The sequence below is a fragment of the Dasypus novemcinctus genome, chromosome 2, assembly GCF_030445035.2.
Source record: "Dasypus novemcinctus isolate mDasNov1 chromosome 2, mDasNov1.1.hap2, whole genome shotgun sequence".
NCBI classification, from domain to species: Eukaryota; Metazoa; Chordata; class Mammalia; order Cingulata; family Dasypodidae; genus Dasypus; species Dasypus novemcinctus.
This window is the reverse complement of record NC_080674.1, coordinates 40685890-40710944: the sequence shown is the minus strand read 5'-3', so window position 1 is coordinate 40710944 and position 25055 is coordinate 40685890. Positions and strand designations below refer to the sequence as shown.

Genomic DNA, 25055 nt, shown 5'->3' with positions numbered 1-25055 from the left:
GGCACCATACACATGGAGAGGTGACACAGCAAGATGATGCAACAAAAAAAGCGAGTTTCCTGGTGCCACATGACAAGAATACTAGCGGACACAGAAGAACACAGAGCAAATGGACACAGAGAGCAGACAATGGGGGAAAAGGGGAGAGAAATAAATATAATAAATCTTTAAAAAAAAAAAAAAGTCTCAAAAGTCCAAGTATTGCTAACTCCTGAGCAATTTTAATATCCATTTGAAAACCAAAAGTACCCAAAATTCATTCTTCCTTGACTCTTCCAATATATTTCAGCAGCTCCAAAAAAGGTTAACCCTGCAATTAGCACCAAAAGTTTCCTCTTTTGAAATAATAAACTCCCAATATTTATTTATTTTACAAATATTTATCACCTAATATGTTCTAGACTCTAAATATTCCATTTATTAGCAAAACAACTACCTATTTTCCACTTCTTTGTAAACTTCAACTACTCTTTTAGCATAAATCCTACCATCCTTTGCTATATCTATAATGAACAACTTTTATTGTGGAATACCTTCCCCCATTATTGTATTCCATTAAACACTGAGGTTCCTGAATAAGACTCAGGAATATCATACAAATATGCAGAATGAGTGTTTCTACAAATTTACATTCTGTAGCCCTTAATGCTCCAAGAACTTCTAATGAATTTTCTCTCACAACCATCAGTAGCTAGCTATTCTGAGCTTTTACTATCCTACTGAAGGCCCCATTCCAACATCTCCCAACATAAAACTAAGAAATAATTTGCCAGTAGATGATGACAATTTCAACGTCTTGTCTATGACCCACCACCTATCTGCATTTGTGTCCATCCTTATCCCTTTCATACCCAATGCACAAATAATCCCTCCTCGCACCCCAAGGTAACTCCTCCTCTTACGCTTGATCACAATTCCTTCCACTTCATCAGGGACTTTCACTATTACTTGATAGGTTTGGTATTTGCAGAACTGTATATGATTACTGCTGTATAATAAATTACCACAAAGTTGGTGGCTTAAAATAATATCATTTATTAGCTCACGGTAGTGTAGTTAGTCATAAGCTTTAACATAGCTGGATTCTCTGCTCAGGGTCTCACAGCCTGAAAACAGGATGTTATATTGGTCAGGCTCCATTCCCTTCTAGAGTTTCTGGGGAAGATTCCAAACCCATTTAGGTTGTTGGCAGATTCCTATTTCTTGGCCACTAGAGGAATAAGATCCCCATTTCCTAGCTGTCTATCTAGACGGCCTCTACATGTCAGCCAGATAGCTTCTAGATGTCAGCCTCTAGAAGCCAAATCCATTCCTTGACACATGGCCCCTTCCATCTTCAAAATCAGCAAAGGAGAATCTTATTCAAATGTCTCTCACATTTCTAATCTCCATTAGACAAAGGCGATGCCACAAACCTTGTGAAGATAACCCCTTTTTTATCTTTGACGCCTTTTAAGATGGCTGAGGGGTATTATCCTTAAGCTTCCTTAGAGTTATCCTGGGGTTTAATTGAGTAAAAATTAGGTTCAAAAATTCTATGTCAGCATATCCATTGACATTTTAATGTATCTGTGATAGATTGTGTGACTGTTCCCAATCCATAACTCTTCCCTGTATCCACACCCTTTGCATGTGACTCTAGAGTTCCTCCCACTGGAGACTGGGTGTATTTCTCCAACATCAGTAGATGTTAACCATGGCCACTTGATTTGCTCTGGCCAGTGGAATGTTAGTGGACATGGTATGAGCAAAGGCTTAAGGTGTGCTTCCAAAGAGGGTTTCCTTATTATGTTCCTGCCATCACCATAAGAAAAACATGTCCACAGGTAGTCCTATGGTCCAAAGAAGACCAGAGACACATGTAACAGACCCAGATTCTATCATCATCTTGGAGTCAAACCCAATCAGGAGCAGCCAATCCATGATGTATGAGAGAAATAATATATAACTGTTGTTTCACACCACTGTTTTGTAGTATTATTGTAGCTATAGCTAACTGATACTTAATATACTTATACATTAATTGTTAAATCTCATTATCCAGTTAAAAACTTTCATATAAAAAATTTTTATATAAAAACGTGATGAGACACCCTTTCATTCTTGTTCTAAAGCCTACCACATAGTAAGTATATGTCAAATTGTATTTCTGAACATGGTCGCAACCATATCCTCCATCCCACATGTTCTTTTACAATATGACCTTGCCATTCACCCATGAAATGTTAGAGTCTATATCTCCCCTCTCCTGATTTAGGCTGGTCCTATGATGTTGTGTAAGACTTGAGGCCGGATCTTAAGAATTATGCAGCTTCCATGCTCACCCCTTGTAGCACATTGCACTAGGTACCCTAACACATACATGTTCTTAATCTTTATCTGCATTCCAGTGAGTGTGAACCCATTTATAAATGGGACCTTTTGAAAATGTTATTTTTAATGGGCCTTAATTCATATCACTTGAGTCCTTTATAAGCAGATTTTTGGACACAGTGAGTGAAGGCCACAGGGAGAAGCCAGAAGTCAGCTAAATCTGAAAAAGCAGACACAAGGAGAAAGAGATCCCATTCAAGAGGAGGTAAAGACACAAACCAAGGAACCCCAAAAATTACAGCAAGCCAGCACTAGAACACTACAGACTTCAGGAGGAAGCATGGTTTTGCTCATGCCTTGATTTGTGACTTCTAGTTTCTGAAATCATAAGACAATAAATTCCTGCTATTAAGTCAATCAATTGTGTGGTATTTTTCATAGAAGTCTAGCAAACTAAGATACCTTCACAGAATCCAGCCATTAAGTAAGAAATCAAACCCAACTGACACCACCATACTACGAGAAAGGCCAAACAAGATGCGAACAGAGAGAAAGAGAGAGAAGCTATGGTATAGAGCACCAACTGTAAGCCATGTGACTGAGGCCATTTGGGATCTTACAGCCATCCTAGCACTCCAACTGACACTGTGCCAGTCAATCCACAGAACTGTGAGAAAAAGATAAATTATTTTTGTTTAAGACAACAATTTTTGGGGTGGATTATTTCATAGCAACAGACAACTGAAACAAGCTATTAAAAATGTGCTGAATTAATTAATTAAAATAGCCTACTTAATGCTTACCTTGGTGTTGGCCATGTCCACAATATACTGGTCTCCCTTAATACATTCCATTACTTCAAAACCATCTCTATCAATCACCTTGGCCTGAGAGCTTCCAGATACAACAAGAATCATGTCCCCTGTGTTACTATACTGTAGTGACTTGATCTGGTGACTATTGGAAAAACAAAAGAAAAATAAAGTACTTTTGTGAGAAACTTAGCATGAACTTTAATACTTTACATTAAGCCCTGGCAAAAAAACAAACAAACAAAAAAAAAGGACATAACTGCATAAATTATTTCTACAAAATCAGAGAATACAGCCTTAAATGAGTCCTCAACCTCTACTGGCTATCCTGTTAGCACTCTTCTCTCACTCACCACAGCAACTCTTAGAACCTTCTCTACTCACCTTAAATCTTCAATCGAACCAATCCCCCCCTTATCTGTGGTTGATTCTTTCTATTCTTTCTCAGAAGAAACCAATAAAAACTGTATCAATTTCCTCCCATTAATGCTATAAACTTAGCTGTACCTGAACTCCTTTCCTCCATTACAATGGTGGAGATGAAGCTCCTCCTGCCCATTGCAAATCTCACTACCCATATTATAAATCCCACTAGGAACTTCTACTGAATATCCCTGCTCCCCTCCCCTTCACAGCTAAGCTGTTTGAACAAGTTTTAAACTCTCCTCATTTCTCCCTTCATTGCTCTGGCACTATACTCTCCTTTCACCCCTTAACACTCCACTGAAACTGATCTTGCCACTATGGCTGAATGAACATAATGTATGCTACCTAGATCTCCCCCTTCAAGACTGACAAAATCATTTCTCCAGCTTCCCAGATTTTGTCTGCTGATAACTCAAAAATGCACAAGAACGTCCCTGTGTTGCAGGGAGCTGCTTCATCCAAGATTATGTCACCATTCTAAAGCACCCCACATCTAATTACTTTGGATTGAGGGATATGGAAGAAAATGGTCCAGTTCTTGTGCCTCAATCTGGGAGATTTCTGAAGTGCTATTTTAGCTTTAGACCTTTCTGTAGGAGCAACTACATGACAAAAAATTTCTACATCTTCCTACTGCTGTTTCCCTTACACCCCCTCCCAGGGGGTTGATCCCAGAAATATTCCCCAATAAATCTACATGCAAATTTGAAGTTTCAAAGTGTCTTCTGGGAATCTGACCTAAAAAAATTAATACCAAAAGTTATCCTATGCAGTTTTCAGAAAGTAAAATACAGAATTGCGATATTATGCAGCAATTCTACTTCTAAGTAAATATTCAAAAGAATTCAAAGCAGAGAGACAAACAGATATTTGCACACTAGTGTTCATAGTGGCATTATTCACAATAGCCAAGAGATGAAAGCAACCCAACTGTCTATCAACAGGTAAACAGGTACATAAAATGTGGTACATACATACAATGGAATATTATTCAGTCATAAAAAGGAATGAAGTTCTGATACATGCATACACACATACAAACATGGATGAACACTGAAGACATCACACTAAGGGAAATAAGCCAAACACAAAAGGACAAATATTGTATGAACTTAATGAAAGGAAATCATTAGAATAAGCAAATTCAAATTCACAGAGTCAGAAACTAGAATACAGGTTACAAGGGCCTGGTGTTGGATTCAGGGAATGGGAAGTTAATGATTAATTGGTACAGAGTTTCTATTTGGTATGATGGAAAAGTTTTGGTAATGGATGTTGGTGATGGTAACAAAAAGAACAATGTGAATATAATTACCACCATTGAATTATATAATTGAATGTGGTTAAAAGGGGAAATTTTAGGGTTTATATATGTTACTAGAATAAAAAAAATTTAAAACCACAGGACAACACAGTGAACCCTTATGTAAACCATGGACTATAGTTTATGGTATAATTATAGTAGTATTGTTTCATTAGTTATAGCAAAGGTATCACACTAATACAAAATGTTAATAACAGTGAAAACTGCAAGTATGGGAAGGGGTATATGGGAACTCTATTTTCTGCATACTTTTTCTATAAACGTACAATTTATCTAATAAAGCACAAAAATGAAGTGGTTCTAGGAAGATGGGTGTCAACCACCGACTGTGAAGCAACAATGACCCCATCACTGATCATAGAAACTCCCTGACAAGCTGTATCAGTGCAATTGCCACTGCTTAAACTTTTGCAGGAGAAGGGAAGGCACTGGAAGATGCAATATTTTACACATTTGAGAGGTAGAGGAGAATCCACAAGGACTATGGATTTGGATAACTGTTGCTGGGGGCAATCAATGTAATGAAGAAAGACGATGAAAGGAGAAAGGTGGTTAATTACCAATTAAAGACCATGGAGTGAAAGCCAAAGGGCTTCTTTATCAATACATAAGCATAAGATACCTGGTATGATCATTAATAAAGGAAGATACATTTTTCTACTCCTATTAGGGAAGAGAACTAAAAATAGTCACATTCATAGGGGACTGAGAGCAAGAAACATAAATGCTTAAACCATTGCTATGAAACTTTCCTGCCCTTTGTCTAACAATAGTCCCAAGGAACCTGAACCACCTGAAAATCCAAAGAACATCAAGCTTGTCTATGATATTGATGATATCACCTGAATTCAATCAGATGAGCAAGAAGTGGCAAGTACACTAGTGAGATACATGCTGTCCAGAAGTTTAAAGATAAACCCTAGAAAAGATCTAAGATCTGAAACAAGGAGATGTGAGAAAGAGGCATGTGGTAGACATACAAAAGTGAACACCAAGCTCCTTATATCACATATTAATGCCCAGAGAGAATCAACTAAAAAAGAGACACTGAAAAATCATGCAAACAAAGTAACCTGGATAATTCACTTGACACAGTCTACCTTTGTCACATCTACCCCAAAGTTAATGGAATAGGGTTGTGAATGAAATAACTATGGTGGCAGGGATGGAGGCTATGCACTGGCACAACAACACCTCACCAAAGTAGACCAAACTATTGCTGCTGCAGGAGATCCAACCTGCCAGTAATAGAAGCCAATTATGAGTCACCCCAAAATCAGAATAAATAAATAATATATATGTAATATGAAAAGTATTATAAGCATACCCAGGAAAAATAGGGCAGGAAAAGAAAACAATAGGTGTGCCAAGTGGACAGGTAATAGATACTTTAAATGAAGTGGTCAGATAGGAATTGAGAGGTAGACTGTAAAGATAGATGAAGAATGTACCAAGAAGAGGACAGCAACTAGAAAATACCTGCAGCAAGAGTGTTCCCAGCATTTCCCCAAGTGGCTGGAGCACAGTAAGCAAAGGGAACACTGAAGATTATCAGAATGCACCAGGTAGGGTGGTGGAGATCATGGACTGCCTTTTAATCCATTAAAAGAATTCTCTGAGAGAAACAGAAAGAAACCCACTGAAGAGTTTTAAACTAAAAGATGACAAAATTTGAACTACATTTACAGAATCACTTTTCTGTGCCTCAACTGCTTTGCACTCTTAAGTCTAATAATTCCTTCTAAATAGTTTTTAAACACATAAAAAATACATTAGGCATACAGAGGAAACCAGTATAATGAAATAGCTATAAAGATATTTTTTGAAATTTGTGACATAGTATGTGAGCTTATATACTAATGCATTAAATTAGACCAGCTAAGAGGCAGGTCTAGTAACTACCAAAATTTTGAAATAGTAATGAGCATAAATAATATTTTAATATATCTGTGATATGAAAGCATTCAAGATTTCTACTGGTAACAAAGCCACAGGCATGACATTGTTGCCTACTTTTATAATTATAGATTATGTTTGTAAACTGGTCTGTTCCTCTGGACATGATACCCTTTGATTGTATTAGATTCAGCTGAGATGTCTTTGATTAAATTATGTTAAAATTAGGGCTTTCATTCAACCAAATCATTAGGGTGACTCAGTTTGAGTCCCAGCTCCCTTTGTGGGCTATATAAACAGACACTCAGTCAAGAAGACACACAAGAGAAGATACAGAGGAAGAGAGACAGCTCCATAGACATGGCAGAGGCCCCGGGAAGAGAGATGAGCCATTTGCCTGATAGTTTACAGCTGACCTTGTGAAGAGAACAGAGCAGCTGAGCCCAGAAAGAAACGAGCCCCAGGAAGAGACGAGCCCTATGCCAGCCTACAGCTGAGATTGGAAGAAGCTGGACTGAAGAGGCCTTAAAAGGGAAAAGGAAAGCTGAATCCTTGCAGACATCACCCACCATCTTGCTTCAACACATGGCAACAGAATCTGGTAAGGAGATAACTTTGAGTTGGACTCTTTAGGGCGTTGTAACTGTAAGCTTTTACCCCAAATAAATACCCTTTATAAAAGCCAACAGATTTCTGGTGCTTTGCATCAGCACCCCTTCTTAGAACCTAAAACAGTAACTGCCCATATAGTAGGTGCTCTAGAAATACCTGTCAAATAAATGTGTGTTAATAGTAACCTTCTTGTGGCAGGAATATGTAAACTTAGAAAATTAATATATAATTTTTTGAGCACAGTAAATTTTGTATTACTTTAAGCACAAAGAGTAAGTTATAAAATTCTAACAGAACCTAGCGTAATAATTATTGGAGTTGTTAAATACAAGGAATCTCTTCTCATATAGGAATCTGGCACCATCCTACATAATATACACCAGCACTGACCAATAAAACTTTCTGTGTTGATGGAAATGTTCTCTATCTCTGCTGTCCAGTATGGTAGTCACTAGTCACATGTGCTTAGCAACTTCTTGAAATGACTAGTGCAATAAGGAAGTTAATTTTTTTAATTTAAATTAAATTTAAATAGTCATATATGCCTTAAATAGCCATATATGGCTATATGGTTGCTGTATTGAACAGTGCTGCTGTAGACAAAAATATAAAAATAACATAAAATAGTCATAACTTTGGAGAAGATTCTCATTGTCTCATAAAAAGATTAAAAATGACTAAATTAAGTAACATTTTTTTAAAAAGAAAACCTTATGAAATCTATAAAAAGTCCATTTGGACAATAATACTAACAATATTTAAAAAGCCACATGTGAAAAAATCCCAATACCCAGATCAAGATGGCAAAGTAAGAAGGTTCAGGGCTCCATCTCCCACAGAAGCTTTGAACAACCAGCAAGAACTGGCAGAAATATCTTTCTCAAAGCACCAGACAAGAGTTAAAGTATTGGAGTAGTACAGTAAATGCCGAATCAAGAAAAAGAACAATAAAAAGTAGTATGATCTTTGGTGCCCTGGCTGGCCCCTCCCCTCCCCCCTCACCAGCTCTGCAAGGAGCCAGCCACACTCCCTGTAACAGTCCTTGGTCCTGTTTCCAAAGGGAGCAGAGTATCCTCATGCAAATACTGGAAGCATGTATATCGAGCCCAGTATGTTCAGTGGTGGCCTGAGGGGCTTGCCATACAAGAAGGTTCCCTTGTGGAGAAGGTAGTTCATCGAGCTCTCCTACAGTATACCTTGGGAAAGCAGTGGTTGCCTTGGGCAAGGGACTGCCGTAGGACCTGCAATGCAGGACCTGCAATGCGTTTTCAGGACCATGAGGAAACGGTTTCCAAGGGAAGAGGAGAAGTTCATATCTGTATAAATGGGGTAATTCCTAGGTCCAAGTACACATGCCCAAGGCACAGAAATGATCAGGGAGGCCCCTACACTTTGGCCTGGAGCTATTCTCTAAACTCATTTTATGGATAACTATTGAAGTAAATTCCTCAGGTAAAATTTTCTTCCTCATCATTCTCTGAAATGGTAGCATTCTTCAGAGAAATCATGAGAAAATACCACATTAGGGCAATCCTAAAGTTATGCTGCCACAGGTTCCATTGTCTTAAAAAAGAAACCCACAAAGAAATATGGATGTAAAACAAACAACTGTAATCACTGTAAACATGAAAACCTACAAGAATCTGGTAGAGAGTTAGCTCAGTAATCAAAACCCCAAGCCTAAAATTTCTCAACCAAAAATAAAATTAACATATTTAAAAGAGGTTGTCTTCATTGTCCCCTTCAAATGTAACTCTTTCAGCAAAAAAGCAATTAAATTCCTTATTCTATCCTAACAGAAAAGTTAGGCCAATCTAAAAAATAGTAATAATAAAGCTTCATAGATAAGACAGTTTTAGGCTATTTGATACAATTTACTGTCTAAGTCTAGAATTTCAAAGCTGACTGACAAATACATACATCAGGGGGAAACCTATTAACTCCTAACAACATTTCTTCTAAAAACATAATATACAAGAAAAAAATGAAAATTTATGTATATTCGGCCAGGCCTCAATAGAATTGTTCTTTCTTGCTGATTTCCAAATCAGACCATGAATACTTATTGATGCAACTGCTTTTCTGTACAGCCATCACTAGCTAGAAACTGCTTCTTAAAATTTATACTGACTAGTCTATTAAATGGCTGGAATTCTAGCTGGCAATTTTTGAAATATTTATTATTCAAAAGCCATTCTTAATATACTGATTCAGAGCACTGATTCCAAAGACAAGGAAAACTCAAAGAAAGATCTTACAGATTAAAAGATTAGAATTTGTGTGGCCCCTCTCTAAGCCAAACTCAGCAAATAAACACACTCCCTTCCCTACATGGGACATGACTCCCAGTGATAGCCTCCCTGGCACAAAGTGATTACTATAGTGATACATCTGGAAAAAATCCTGACCAAAAGGGAAGCATTGAATAAAAAAGAGTTTTCATGGCTAAGAGATTTCAAAGTGAGTTGGAAGGTCATTCCAGAGATTTCACTTATGCAAGTTTCCAACAGATTTCACTAACTGGCACAGTAAACAAAGACTCAGACAAGAGTGCTCCCAATGGTTCTAGGAACATCAGACACCAGAGGCAAGACACATGGCCTCAGGAAATCAACAACCCTTCAGCAGGCCTTATTTGGGAATGTATAATAACCTATTCCCCCAATATAACAGTTATATTCATTTATAATCCTCCTACTCATGATTCTCTACTTTTATTTGAATCTATAATTCTTAACCTACCCATTAAATATATCTCTCAGAGACTTAAATCTTTGGATTGTTCATATGCTGGTTGAGCCCTTAATCCCAGCAGAGTAGCAGCCTACTCCCACTTTCCAGTTCTTTGGGCTTGCCCTGGAGAACCAACAAAAATGATTATAATGGACAAGTTCCATCCCAAAAAAACAAGTAGGATCCACAACTCCAAGCAAAATAATTCCTTCCTTCTGCCCCATAATAACCAACTCCCTCTCAGCCTGAAGCAGAGAAAGTAGACATCATCCCAAATCCCTCAAGACTGAGGAATAAACAAACATACAGGGGGCATGTAAAGGAAGAACTTGTAACATTGATATAAAGATAGTGTTTGCCAGGGGTTCAGAAGGGAGGGAAAAGGACAAATGGGCATATTTTGGGCAGTGAGATTCTTCTGTTAGATACTGCAATGACAGACATAGGCTATTATGCATTTGTCACGGCCTTTGGAACTGTACAGAACTGTACAGAACAAAATATAACCCATAATACAAACTATAGAGTTTGTCTAGTAACAATGCTCAATATTGGTTCATCAATTGTAACAAATGCACCACACTAATCTGTCAATAATAGGGGAAACTATGTGTGTGGATGTGGGTGTGAGAGGGAGATACATGGGAATTCCCTATACTTTTGGTGTAATTTTTCTGTAAATCTAAAACCTCTCTAAAAATAAACTTTATTATTACAAAAAAATAACAAGTTTTTAAAATATTGTGCTAAGTGAAACAAACCAAACATAAAGTACTACATTTATATTATTCCATTTATATAAAATGTAGACATGTATCTATAGAGACAGAAATAGTTTAGTGGTCAGGTAGGGTTGGGAATGGATAGAGGGATTGAGAGGTGAGGTATATGGAGTTCCTTTTGGAGTAATGTAAAAAATCTAAAATTGATTATGGTAATGAATGCAAAACTCTGGATTATACTAAAAGCCACTGATTGTACACTTTGGATGGACTGTGAATAAATCACAGTAAAACTGCTTTGAAAAAAAAAAGATTAGAATTTGTGACACTGTGAGCATTTCACCACGATGTCTGAGATCAAAGTGTTAAGGAAGATAAAGAATTAAAGCTCTCAAACTAGACATCCATGAAAAAGGAGCCTAGAAAAAACAAAGATGGGGCTATGCCTGCCCTACAAAGAAAAGCCACCTCTTGTCTAATGGTATCATTCCTAAAACACTGGGGAGGAATGAGGTCCTTAGCAAAATTCTGACCAGGGTTTCAAATTTAAATGTGATTCCATAAAGAGATACCAATAATAATTCGATGTAAAATTACATATTTGACCAAATGTGTCAGTTGTCCATTTATTCTTTCAAATCCAAATTCACCCTTCACTATCTGCACTACAAAAACAGATTTGAGCTCTTTAAATACTTTTCCTTTGCCATCTGACATGATGTTAAATTTTGTCAGTAGAGGGCACTAGAGAGACTTTGCTGGAAAGAATGGTTTTTTCCTGGTACAGTCAACCTTATTCTAGTAGCCCCTACTGTATATGTGCCTGGCTTCTCTAGAATCTGTTCCAACTGTTCACATAGCTTCTCCAGTGTCTGGGTTATGCAGCATTCCAGGCTTCTCTACCATCATCATCTGGTATACAGTGTTCAACAGACCCCAGCTGTCTCTCCCAGCACCTCCCTTGAGTACCTCTGCAGCAGAGAGCCTCTGGTAAAATACCTCCCTATGAACAGCTTCCCCTGGCACCCTGGAAGATGGAATTTTGGCAAGTTCTGCTAATACAATACCACAGCAACTACTCTGTCATTCAGTGAGTTTGTGCCCTCTCATAAGGTCTAGATCTCAGTTCTGGAGGCCTCTTTCTTGAATGCTCTATCTCAAATCTAAGATAGTGGTTGCTTCTTATATCTGCTATTCCCATACACTTTAGAGTTCTCTTTATTTCTTATTAGCCAAGTCCCATTACTCCAATTCTTGTTATAGTTATTAATTAATTCTTTATTTTGAACTTGTCTTGTTCAAATTACTATGTGGTTTCTCTCTTAATAGAACCCTGATTAATACACTAAATCTGAGGCAATTAATCAGAAACTGATAACATTATAAACTGCTTAGTTTGGTTTTACATATACATAAACAGATCATGTATTTCATGATTAGATAGTTCAGATTGCTAAACCAAAATCTCAAATGTTAAGAGTGGAATGAACCACTTAGTTCACAGGGTGGATCGCTGTTAACAACACGAATACTACCCTTTTGGAGAAGTCTTAATTTTCCTCACTTACCATGAAACCTGAAGTGCTACAAGTGATCACACTGTTTTATCTGGTGATTCATTTTTATTTCCAAAGGAATAGAATGAAAATCAAAAAACAGAGAAATTTAGGAAGCAGTTATACTCCTCTGGCTATTTGTTTGCTCTACCAAACTGCTCTATTTTCCTTTGGAAGGAAATACAATATCTCAGCTATTCCACACCAATATTCACTTTGCTTTTTAGCCATATAAGAAAACTTTTAACAATTTTCCTGTCTCACTGTTTTTCATGTGCTCTCTGAAGTATGCTTTGCCAACATAAAAATGAAATATTCAGCATCAAGCTTCTCATTCCTGTCCTACTTTGCTCTTAATTCTGTTAGCCACAGAGTTAAAAGGGCAGGATTAAGAGTCATTAGACACAGTAGTAAGGAGAATTAAAGTGCTTGTTCAAGGAGTATAACATCTGCTCCTCAAATTCCTGCCTGAACAACTAAGATTCCAATCAAAGTGAAGGGAGGGAGAGCTAATCTGACAATAAACTGGAGTCATGAGGAAGTCAATGTTCTCTCAGGGAGTAATTCTGACACCAGAGGAAGGCTTAGTGACATTGCACAATTCTTTCTGTGAACTTACTCATGGGGCAAGTGGAAGTACATGAATGTAAGTGGAGGGGAGTGGGAAGGTGAAGACTGAGGATCCTTTTAAGTAGTTTTTGTTCAACTAGCAAAACAAGCTGGGACATGCAAGACAGATAAACACAGCTGTTGGGGCTGTCACTTGGGGCTCAGGAGTCAAGGTGTCCTGAGGTAGTGAAAAGTACACTGGAATGTGGGTCCAGGGATCTAAGTACTCACTCTGCCGCCTACTAGCTATGTGATGATGAGCAAGCCCTTCAACTCACTAGATTCAGTCTCCATATTATTTGGAAAACCAGTGAATACAACTTGATGACAGCACTTTACGGAGGCACTACTGAGACACAGAGTTCATGTACTAGCTTTATAACTTTGCATAGCTCTGGTTTCCTCCACTGGCAAAAATAAAATAAAATAAAATTAAAAATCCTAGGAGCTATAATATGAGGCTTAAAAACAGTATCTGTAAAGGAACTTTACACAGTACTTGAATCAAGTAGTTATTATTACGTTTTTATTTCCAAAGTCTTTTTATATTACTTAAGGGATATAAAATTTGGGTATCCAAATGCAATGAGATTTCAAATTAATTACAAGTTACATTAGCATATACTTAGCAAGGTTCAATCATTATTAACCAAAATACTCAAAAGAAATGTTTTTAAATTTTATCCAATTTTCTGCACTCATCCCAAAATATCAAGAATTGTGTCAAACATGATTACTACCTTCTTGGAAATAAAAGGCAATAATTATTAGACAAAATACAGTTTCACATTTGCGTGCCATCTTCCTATGGTATTTGATGAAACTGTCTGCTCCTTCCAGGTTGCAATATATATTATCTAGTGCTGGGAAGATGCAAAGAAAGCAAGAGACATGAATCAGAATCAATCAAGGGACGTTTTGACTAGCTCACTTTTGATTGGATTCCTTCAGTTAAGGATCTTTGATTAGATTGTGGGACGCTTTGATTGGATTGAATTCAGTTGTGGCCCTTTGATTGGAAAAATTCAGGGAGGCATGATCAAGGGTGGGTCTCAGCTCTCTTGCTGGAGTATTATCTAAACTGGAGAAACACTAAGAGATACACAGAGAAAAAATAGCTGCCATTTACGTTCCCACTGAGAAAGGACCCCAGGATCGCCCACAGCTGCAGAAAGACAGAGAAACCCCAAAAGGCTCTGAGAGAGGTCATGTAAAGATGGAGGCAGAGATTGTAGTGACGAATCTACTACAAACCAAAGTACATTGTCAACAACCACCAGAAGCCAGGAGAGAGGAATGGAACAGATTCTCTCTCAGAGCCTCCAGAAGGAACTAACCTATTAACACCCTGATTTCAGACTTTTGGCCTCCAGAACTTTGAGACATTAAATTTCTGTTGTTTTAAGCAACATTCCAAGCACAGGCTGGACACTGCTCAGAAGAGGGACAAAGGAGGAGAATTACGATGGCAATACTATGAGTTAAAACCAGCGGCTGCTACTGCCTGCTTTTCCCCCACACTAAAGACACTTTAAAATTCCCAGGCCTCTCAGCTGGCTGCGGCCTATGAGGGCTCCAGGGAGCCACCAGCCCAGGGAAGGGGAAAGAAAGGGGTACAGCCTAAGGCAGACTCAGCTTTTGACCCACAAATTTAGTCTGCTAGCCCTTTAAGGCTGGGTGGGAGCCTGACCTTCGTTTGCCCTGGGAGCTGGCACCAGACGGGAAAGATGTGACCCTCCCAATCTCCCTCTCTTCTAACCAGCACTGACTGTTGAGGACACCTGTCAAGGAAAGGGGAGAGGAAGGGACAGCCTGGGACTGACTCAGCTTTTGACCCCCAAGTTTGGTCTGCTGTGTCCCAGAAGCCTTTGGAGGCAAGGTGAGCCATGCCATTATTTGCTTTGGGAGCCATCAAGGGAATGAAGAGATCAGACCTTCTCAATCTCCTTTTCTACTAACCAGGACTAATCATTGAGGACTCAGAGGGAAGGTTAATTGTTTCCTACCAGGGAAAAGAGAGGGGGCTGCCAGAGAAGGCTGAGGAGCTGTCTCTGAGATTTGAAATACTAAGGCTCTTAGCCTCCAGGAAGGATCACATTGATCAGGTTTCTGTTTCAGTGAACACACTCCAACCAGGCAAGTAAATAAGAGAGGCTTTTTCTGGCCTTTATAACATCCCTTCACAAGGCCAAAAAAAGCAAGTCTACAACCATTATTGAGTCTAGACACCAGTTTTGAGCAACTAACAGGGACAATCCTAACAATGCAGGTTGAAGCAAGACTCAAAGAGCAACAATAACACACAGCCTCTTGCCAATAAACCCCTACGAAAGAGAAAGAAATTGAGCATCAACCTAAACTACCATCTTAATCAGATACCTAGACATCAGGAAAAATTATGAGCCATACTAGGAAAATGGAAGACACGACCCAAGCAAAGGAAGATATCAAAGCCCCAGAAGACACAGGATTTCAGACAACTAAGTAATAAGACACACACAAATTTCCAAAATCAAGTTAATAAGATGAAAGACAATTTGGCTAAAAAGATAAATTACACAATGAAGACATTAAGCAAGCACAAATAAGAATCTGAAATACTGAACAGAAAAGAAACAGAGCTCGTGGGAATGAAAAACACAATGAGTAGATCAAAAACATATTACAAGCAAACAAGAGCAGACGCAAAATGATAGAATAAAGAATAAGTGATACAGAAGACAGAAAAGCTGAAATTGAAGAAAGGAAAGACCAGAGAAATAAAAAAATGGAAAACATTGAGCAGGGACTCAGGGAGTTGAATGACATCACAAAATGCAACAACATACGTGTCATGGGAGTTACAGAAGAGACGAGAAAAGGGGCAAAAGGAGTATCTGACTAAACAGTAACTGAAAATTACCCAACTCTCACTATGGAAATGAACTTACATGTCCAAGGATACCAAGCACGAATCAGAATAAATCTGAACAGACCTACTCCAAGAAACACACTACTCAGAATGAGAGTAGCAAGAGGGAAGCAAACCATCACATACAGGGGATGCCTAGTAAGACTTACTGCAGATTTTTCATCAGAAACCATGGAGAGGAGAAGACAGTGGCATGATACAATTAGGATACTGGAAGAGAAAAAAGGCCAGGCAAAAATTCTTTATTCAGCAAAATTTTCCTTCAAATATGAAGGTGAGTATAAAATATTCATAAACAAACAGAAACTAAGAGAATTAGTAAAAAGAATCCAACTTTGCAGGAAATATTAAAAGAAGCTTTAGGAAAGTAGACATGGCTCAACTGATAGAGCGTCCATCTACCATATGGAGGGTTCAGGGTTCAATCCCAGGGCCTCCTAACTCATGTGGTTAGCTGGCCCACTCACAGTGCTGCTGCGCACAAGGAGTGCCATGCCACACAGGGGTGTCCCACATAGGGGTGCCCCACATGCGAGGTGTACACCCTGCAAGGAGAGCCACCCTGCATGAAAAAAGTGCAGCCCACCCAGGAGTGGTGCTGCATACATGGAGAGCTGACACAGCAAGACGAAACAAAAAAGAGACGCAGATTCCCAGTGCTGCCTGATAATGCAAGTGGACACAGAAGAACCCACAGTGAATGGACAGAGAGCAGATAACAGGGGGGAAGGGGAGAGAAATAAATAAATCTTTGGGGGAGAAAAAAAAAAAGAAGCTTTAGAGCCTGAAAGAAAAAGAAGAAAGAGGTTTGCAGGGGAGTATAGAAAGAACAGCAGAAAGGGTAACCAAAACAGTAAAATGACAAAAATATATGACATATTAAAACCAAGAAATAAAATGGTGGAAGTAAAAAAAAAAAAATACATTTACAGCAATATCACTAAATGTGGATGGATTAAACTCCCCAGTTAAAAGATAAAGGTTGACAGAATGGATAAAAAAACATGAGCCATGATGAGCCATCCATATGCTGCTTACAAGAGACTCATGTTAGACCCAGAGATATAACCAGCTGAAAGAGAAAGGTTGGGAAAAAAATACTGCACACAAACAGTAATTTTTAAAAAGCCAGGATAGCTATACTAATATCAGACAAAACAAACTTTGAATGCAAAGAAGTTATAAGAGATTCAAAAGACCATTTCATATTAATAAAAGGGACAATCTGCCAGGAAAATATAACAGTCATAAGTATCTATGCACCTAACCAGGGTGCTTCAAAATACATGAGACAAACTCTGGCAAAACTTAAGGGAGAAAGAGACATCTCTACAACAATCGTTGAAGTATTCAACATCTCACTCACAACATTAGATAGATAACTAGATAGATGATCAACAAGGAAACAGAGAACTTGAACAATATGATAAATTACTTAGACCTAAGAGACATACAGAACACTGCATCCAAACACAGTGGGTTAGACATTATTCTCAAGTGCCAAAAGATCTTACCCCAGGATAGACCACATGTTAGGGCACAACACAGCTCTCAATAAATATAAAAGACTGAAATTATACAAAGCACTTTCTCAGCTCATAATGGAATGAAACTGGAAATCAGTAATAGACAGGAAAACGGTAAATTCGCAAATGAGTGGAGGTTGAACAATGGACTCCTAAATAATCAGTGGGTCAAAGTAGAAACTACAAGAGAAATCAATAAATACATTGAGACAATGAAAATGGGAACACAAATTATCGAAACTTATAGAATACAGGAGGCAATCTTGAGAAGGAAATTTATAGCCATAGAAGCCTATATTAAAAAAGAAGAAAGAGCAAAGCTCGAAAGATGTACTGAATAACTACAGAAACTAGAAAAACAGCAAACAATTTCAAAGCAAGTAGAAGGAAAGAAATAATAAAGATTAGAGCAGAAATAAATGAAATTGGGAACAAAAAACAATATAGAAAATTGACAAAACCAAAAGCTAGTTCTTTGAGAAGATCAATAAAATACCCCTAGCTAGGCTAACAATAAAATAGAAAAGATGCAAATCAGAAATGAAAGGGGAGAAGTTACAACTGACCCCACAGAAATAAAAAGGATCATAAGAGGATACTATGAGAAACTGTACACCAACAAACTAGACAACCTCAATGAAATGGACAAATTCCTAGAAATGCACAACCAACCTACACTGACACTACAATATAAGAATTTAACAAACCAATCACATTTAAAGAGATTGAATCCATCATGAAAAATCTCCCAAAAAAGAAAGGTCCAGGACCAGATGGCTTCACAGGTGAATTCTACCAAGCATTTCAAAAAGAATTTAACACCAATCCTGCTTAAACTCTTCCTAAAAATTGAAAAGGAGGGAAAATTACTCAACACATTTTATGAAGCCAACATCACACTAATACTAAAGCCAGAAAAGACACTACAAGAAAAGAAAACTATGGACCAATCTCTCTAATAAACAAAGATGCAAAAATTCTCAAGAAATTACTTGTAAATTGAATTGAACAGCATATCAAAAGACTTATACATCAAGATCAGTGGGATTTATTCCAGGTATGCAATGGTAGTTCACTATAAGAAAGTCAATCAACGTAATACACCATATTAAGAAATTGAAGGAAAAACACATCTCAACTGACATAAAACAGGCACTTGACAAAATCAGCATCCTTTTTTTTTTTTTATTTCCTTAGGTACAATGCCAGGGATTGAACCTGGGACCTCATCTGTGGGAAGCCAGCACTCAAAACTGAGCCACATCAGCTCCCTGAGTTGGCTATTTCATTGTTTGCTTGTTTCTTGTCTTTGTTTTTAGGAGGCACCAGGAACCAAACCTGGGACTTCTCATGTGGGAAGGAGGCACTCAACTGTTTGAGCCACATTAGCTTTCCAAGCATCCTTTCTTGATAGAAACACTTCAAAAGATAGGAATAGAAGGAAAATTCCTCAATACGATAAAAGGTATATATGAAAATTTCACAAACAACATTATAATCAGTGATGAAAGGTTGAAATCTTTCTTCCCTCTAGACTGGGAATAAGACAAGGATGCCCACTGTCACCACTGTTATTAAATATTGTACTAGAAGTTCTAACTAGAGCAATTAGTCATGAAAAATATATTAATGGCAAATAGGAAAAGAGAAAGTAAAACTACCACTATTTGCAGATGACATGATCCTATAATTTAAAAACTCTGAAATATCTACTACAAAGCAACTTGAGCTAATAAATGAGTTTACCAAGGGGCAAGATACAAGATCGAATAGCAAAAATAAGTAACATTTCTGTACAGTAGTACTGAACAATACGAGGAGGAAATCAGGGGAGAAATTCCATTTTCAAAAACAACAGAAAGACTCAAATACCTAGGAATTAATTTAACAAAAATACAGGATTTTCAGAAAACTACAATATTTGGAGGAAACTACAAAACAATGCCAAAAGAAATCAATGAAGACCTAAACAAATAGAAAGATATTCTGTATTCATGGATTGGAAGACTAAATTTCGTGAAGATATCAATCCTACCCAAACTGATTTATAGATTCCGTGCAATACCAATCAAAATTCCAACAGCCTACTTTATAGAACTAGAAATGGCAATTATTTAATACATTTGGAAGGGAAGTACACAGAATGGCCAAAAGCATTCTAAAAAAAGAAGAGCAACATGGGAGGAATTTTTTTACTGCCTGACCTTCAAACATACTAAATATGAAATACTTCCCAAAAATAGAAGTGGAGGGAATTGGAAAAGCTAATTATGAAATTTATTTGGAAGGGCATGAGGTCCCAAATAGCCAAAGACATAGTGATAAAGAAAAATGAAATCTGAGGAATCACACTAACTGACTTTAAAACATACTACAAAGCTACATGGTCAAAACTGTATGGCATTGGCACAAGGATAGAAATACTGACCAATGGAACCAAATTGGGAGTTCCCATATAGATTCTCACATATACAGTCAACTGATATTCAGCAATACCACCAAGCCCATTCAACGGGGAGAGAATGGCCTTTTCAACAAATGGTGCCTGGAGAACTAGATATCCATATCCAAAAGAATGAGAGAGGAATACCATCTCAAACTCTAGAAAAAATTAACTCAAGATGGATCAAAGATCTAAATATAAAAGCCAGGACCATAAAAATCCCAGAAGATAATGTAGAGAAGCATCTACAGGATCTTGTATTAGGAAATGGTTTCATAAACTTTACACCCAGAGCATGGCAACAAAAGAAAAAAGATAAGTAGGACCTCCTCAAAATTAAAAACTTTTGCACCTCAAAGTAGTTTGTCAAGAAAGTGAAAAGGGAGTCTACTCAATGGGAGAAAATATTTGGTAACCATATATCCGAGAGAAGTTTTGGATCACAGAAGGGTTACAACTATGACAAGGAAGGATCCTTGGTGCAGGGTGTCAGTGATGGGGGATACATGGGAGAAGGGTCATCTGGGGCATAAATATAAGGTATATAAATGTGTTCAAATGTTCATGGGGCATTGTCACAGTGGGTGGAGAGTCACACAATAACCAAAAGAATACTGAATTCCCATCCTGGAGAGCTCTGCCACATTCTCTAATAGAAGAGCAAGAATCCCCTGAGTACAGAAGCAATGACTAGTGAAGGAGGACGGTCTACTGATAGTCCCTTCAAATTGATGACTGTACTTATGAACATTTACTTTTGAAAGTGAAACTTAGCCTAGTATTTCAGGGTGCCTAGGAGTTAAATCCTCAGAGCTTCCTTGTTGTTCAAACGCAGCCTCTCTCCAAGCCAAACTCAGCATATAAATGCATTACCTTCCCCCCAGTGTGGGACAAGACTCCCAGGGATGAGCCTCCCTGGCACCAAGAAATTACTACCAAGCACCAATTAGCAATGCAACTGGAGAAAGACCAACTAAAATGGGGAAAAGGTAAAGAAAAATTATTTTATTGGTTAAGAGATTTCAAAATGGATCAGGAGGTCATTCCAAAGGTTACACTTATGCACATCTCAGCAGGATCTCATTGACTACCAAAGTAAATACTACCTCAAATAGCAGGGTTCCTGAGGGCCCTAGAGACATCCAGACACTATAGTCAGGGCAGATATTACAGGAGTTTGGTGCCTTGCCAGTGGGTCCTACTTTGGAATTTATGCTCCCCAGTGTGACAGAGTTGGTCTCAGTTGTGGTTTCCCTACACATGGCTTTTCTGACCTTTCTATTTGACTTAAATCTTTGAGCTATCCATGTATTAGCTGGGTCCTGAATCTCAAACGAGTTGCAACACCTACTCTCCAATTCATTGGACTCACTCAGGACAACTAACAAGGAGATGATGATGGACAACGATCATCCCAAGGAACCAAGAAAGTCTATAACTGCAAGCAAGAGAGTGGCATCGAAGTCCCCTCTCAAATTAGATGTGGAGTGGGCATTACCATCCCAGAATCCTTAGGACTGGAAAGTAGACTTACTGGTATTCTCCTATAGACTTATTGTGATTCTAGCAATGTAAGAACTTGTATCACGGATGTGGAGGCAGTGGCCACTTGGAGGTTCTGAGGGCAGGGAAAGGGAATAACAGGTGTAAGATAGGGGTATTTTCAGGACTTGGGAATTATCCTAAATAACACACTGCAACAACAGATACAGGGCATTCTAAATGTAATAGTTTGACATTTCCTCCAAAAGCTAAGCATAGAATTACCACATAACATGACAATCCCATTATATACCCCAAAGAACTGAAAGCAGCGACTGGTACAGATATTTGCACGTCAATGTTCATAGCCACAATATTCACTATTGCCAAAAAATGGAAGCAACCCAAGTGTCCATGAACTAATGAATAGATAAACAAATGTGAAATATACATACAATGGAATATTTTCAACTATAAAAATGGAGTTTTAATACATGTTTGAGCATGAATAAACCTTGAAGACAGCATCTTGATTGAAATAAGCCAGACACAATAGGACAAATACTCTATGATCTCACTTACATTAAATAATTAGAATATATAAATTCATAGAGTCAGAAAGAAGATTGCATGTTACCAGGGGCGATGGGAGTAGGGAATGGGGAGTTACTTTCTTAACTGGTTCAGAGTTTCTGTTTGGGATGATGGAAAGTTTTGGTAATGGATGGTGGTGATGGTAGCACAATGTTGTGAATATAATTAACACTGAATTGTATATTTGAATGTGGTTAAAGGAGAAAGTGTGAGTTGTATATATTATATCAGAATAAAATTTAAAACACTATATAACTGTGCAAGCCTATTCTAAACTATGGACTATAATTAATAGTATAATTATAATAATGTTGTTCCACCAATTGTAACAAAGGTGCCACACTAATTTCATGTATTAAAAATCACAAAAACTGTGTGTGGGGGGGAGCTGCATACATGAGAACTCAGTACTTTCTGTATGATTTTCTATAAACCTATAGCTTCTCTAATTTAAAAAAATGTTAGTCAACCTTTCTGTTAATTAGGAAAATGAAAATTAAAACAATGTAAAAAAATAAAAATATTGCTATATCCTAAATATTTAACTCTACTCTTTAATTCCTATAAGAATCATAATACTATTGAACCAAAAAAGGCATATTTCCTAATAACGAAACTACAAAATACAAAGCAGTAAAATAGGACAAAAAGCATATAAAAAAGGGAAACAGGAATATGGGAGCAGAAATCATATATAATATTGAAGCAAAGTTGATATCTCTTCAAATTAGTAGTTTAGGGATATAAGTTGTATAATGTAAATCCAAGGGTAACCACAAAGGAAGTATATTTTTAAAATATACAGAAACAGAGAGGAGAAAGAGATCATTGGATATATCACAAAAGATCAAATTAAACAAAAGTAGTAATAAAGGAAAACAGACAAAAAATATATGACATATAACAATAAAGGACAAAATTGCTGCAGTAAGCCATGACTTTACAGAATAACACTGAATGTTGACAGATTAAACTCCCCAATCAAAAGACATAGGTTGACAGAGTGGATAAAAAGAAAAAAGCATGATCCCACTATATGCTGTTTATAACAGACTCACTTTAGATGCAAAGACACAAATAAGTTGAAAGTGAAAGGATGGAAAAAGATATCCCACACAAATAGTAATCAAAAAGGAGCTGAGACAGCTGCACTAATATAAGACAAAAGGGACTTTAAATCAAAAGTTAATATGGCGGCGGACTTGGCCCAGTGGTTAGGGCGTCTGTCTACCACATGGGAGGTCCATGGTTCAAACCCTGGGCCACCTTGACCCATGTGGAGCTGGCCCATGCACCGTGCTGATGCACACAAGGAGTGCCGTGCCACGAGGGGGTGTCCCCCGCATAGGGGAGCCCCACACGCAAGGAGTGCACCCCGTAAGGAGAGCTGCCCAGAGTGAAAGAAAGTGCAGACTGCCCAGGAATGGAGCCGCACACATGGAGAGCTGACACAACAAGATGATGCAACAAACAGAAAACACAGATTCCTGTGCCACTGACAACAGAAGCGGACAAAAAGAAGAGGTAGCAAACAGACACACAGAACAGACAACCAAGGTGGAGGGGGAAGGGGAGATAAATAAATAAATAAATAAATTTTTTTTAAAAAAGTTAATATAAGGGAAGCGGACTTGGCCCAATGGATAAGGCGTCCGCCTAACAAATGGGAGGTCTGTGGTTCAAACCCCAGGCCTCCCTGACCGGTGTGGAAGTGGCCCATGTGCAGAGCTGATGCACGCAAGGAGTGCCCTGCCACACAGGGGTGTCCCCCGCGTAGGGGAGCCCAACGTGCAAGGAATGCGCCCCGTAAGGAGAGTCACCCAGCGCGAAAGAAAGTGCAGCCTGCCCAAGAATGGCATCGCATACACGGAGAGCTGACACAACAAAATGACACAACAAAAAAGAAACACAGATTCCTGGTGCCGCTGATAAGGATAGAAGTGGTCACAGAAAAACACACAGTGAATGGACACAGAGAGAAGACAACTGGGGGGGGGAAAATAAATGAAAAAATAAATCTTTAAAAAAAAAGTTGATACAATAGACAAAGGAGTACACTAAACACTAATAAAAGGGTAAGTCCACCAAGAAGAAATAACAATTACAAATATTTATGCACTTAATCACGATGGCCCAAAATACAAGAGGCAAACATTGGCAAAACTGAAGGGATAAAAAAGACACCTCTACAATGGTAGTTGGAGAAGTAATTATACCACTCTCATCAATAGATAGGACTTCTAGACAGAATCAATAAGAGAGAATCTAAATAAAATGAAAAATGAACTAGACCTAACAAACACACATAGACCAATGCACCCAAAAAAAAGCAGGATACACTTCCTCTTTCAAGTGCACAAGGATCATGATCCAGGACAGACCCCATGTTAGGGCAAAAAACAAGTCTCAATAAATTTAAAAAGAACAAAATTCTATATAGCATCTTCTCTAACCATAATGGAAAAAAGCTGGAAATCAATAACAGGTAGAAAAATGGAAAATCCACATTTATATGGAAGTTAAATAACACTCTCTCTAAAAATCAGTGGGTCAATCAAGAAATTGCAAGGGAAATCAGTAAATATCAAGAAACAAATGAAAATGAGAATACAACATTATCAAAATTTATGGGGTGCAGCAAAGGCAGTATTGAGAGAGAAATTTATAGCCCTAAGTGCTTATATTGAAAAAACTAGAGCTAAAATGAAAGACCTAATTGCACACCTTGAGGAAGTAGAAAAAGAATAGCAAACAAATCCCAAAGAAGAGCAGAGGGAAAGAAATAACACAGGTTAGAGAAGAAATAAATAAAATTGAGGGGGGAAAAAAACAATAGAGGGAAATAATAAAATCAAAAGTTGCTTTTTTGAGAAGATAAATAAAATGATTAACCATTAGCTAGATTGACAAAGAAAAAGAGAGAGAAGATGCAAATAAATCAAGGGTTCTTAAACAGGGATCCATGGGGTCACTGAAAAGATTTCATGAGCTTGAAGTGAAAAAAGTCAACTTATGATCTTTCTTTTCAAAATTTTACCTACAATACTGAATGTCATAAAACTATCTGCTGCTACAATCTGAGAAGGGGTCCATGGA

The 25055-nt window shown here is 37.8% G+C and overlaps 1 protein-coding gene across 1 annotated transcript in view; it reads right to left on the bottom strand.

Moving 5' to 3' along the window:
* The window catches only part of WDR70 (WD repeat domain 70), a 387773-nt gene that overhangs the window by 196556 nt on the left and 166162 nt on the right, over positions 1 to 25055 (bottom strand). Inside the window, exon 8 of the mRNA XM_004447213.3 lies at positions 3117 to 3270. Coding sequence (XP_004447270.1) covers positions 3117 to 3270 — 154 coding nt within the window. The remainder of the gene's footprint in view (positions 1 to 3116; positions 3271 to 25055) is intronic.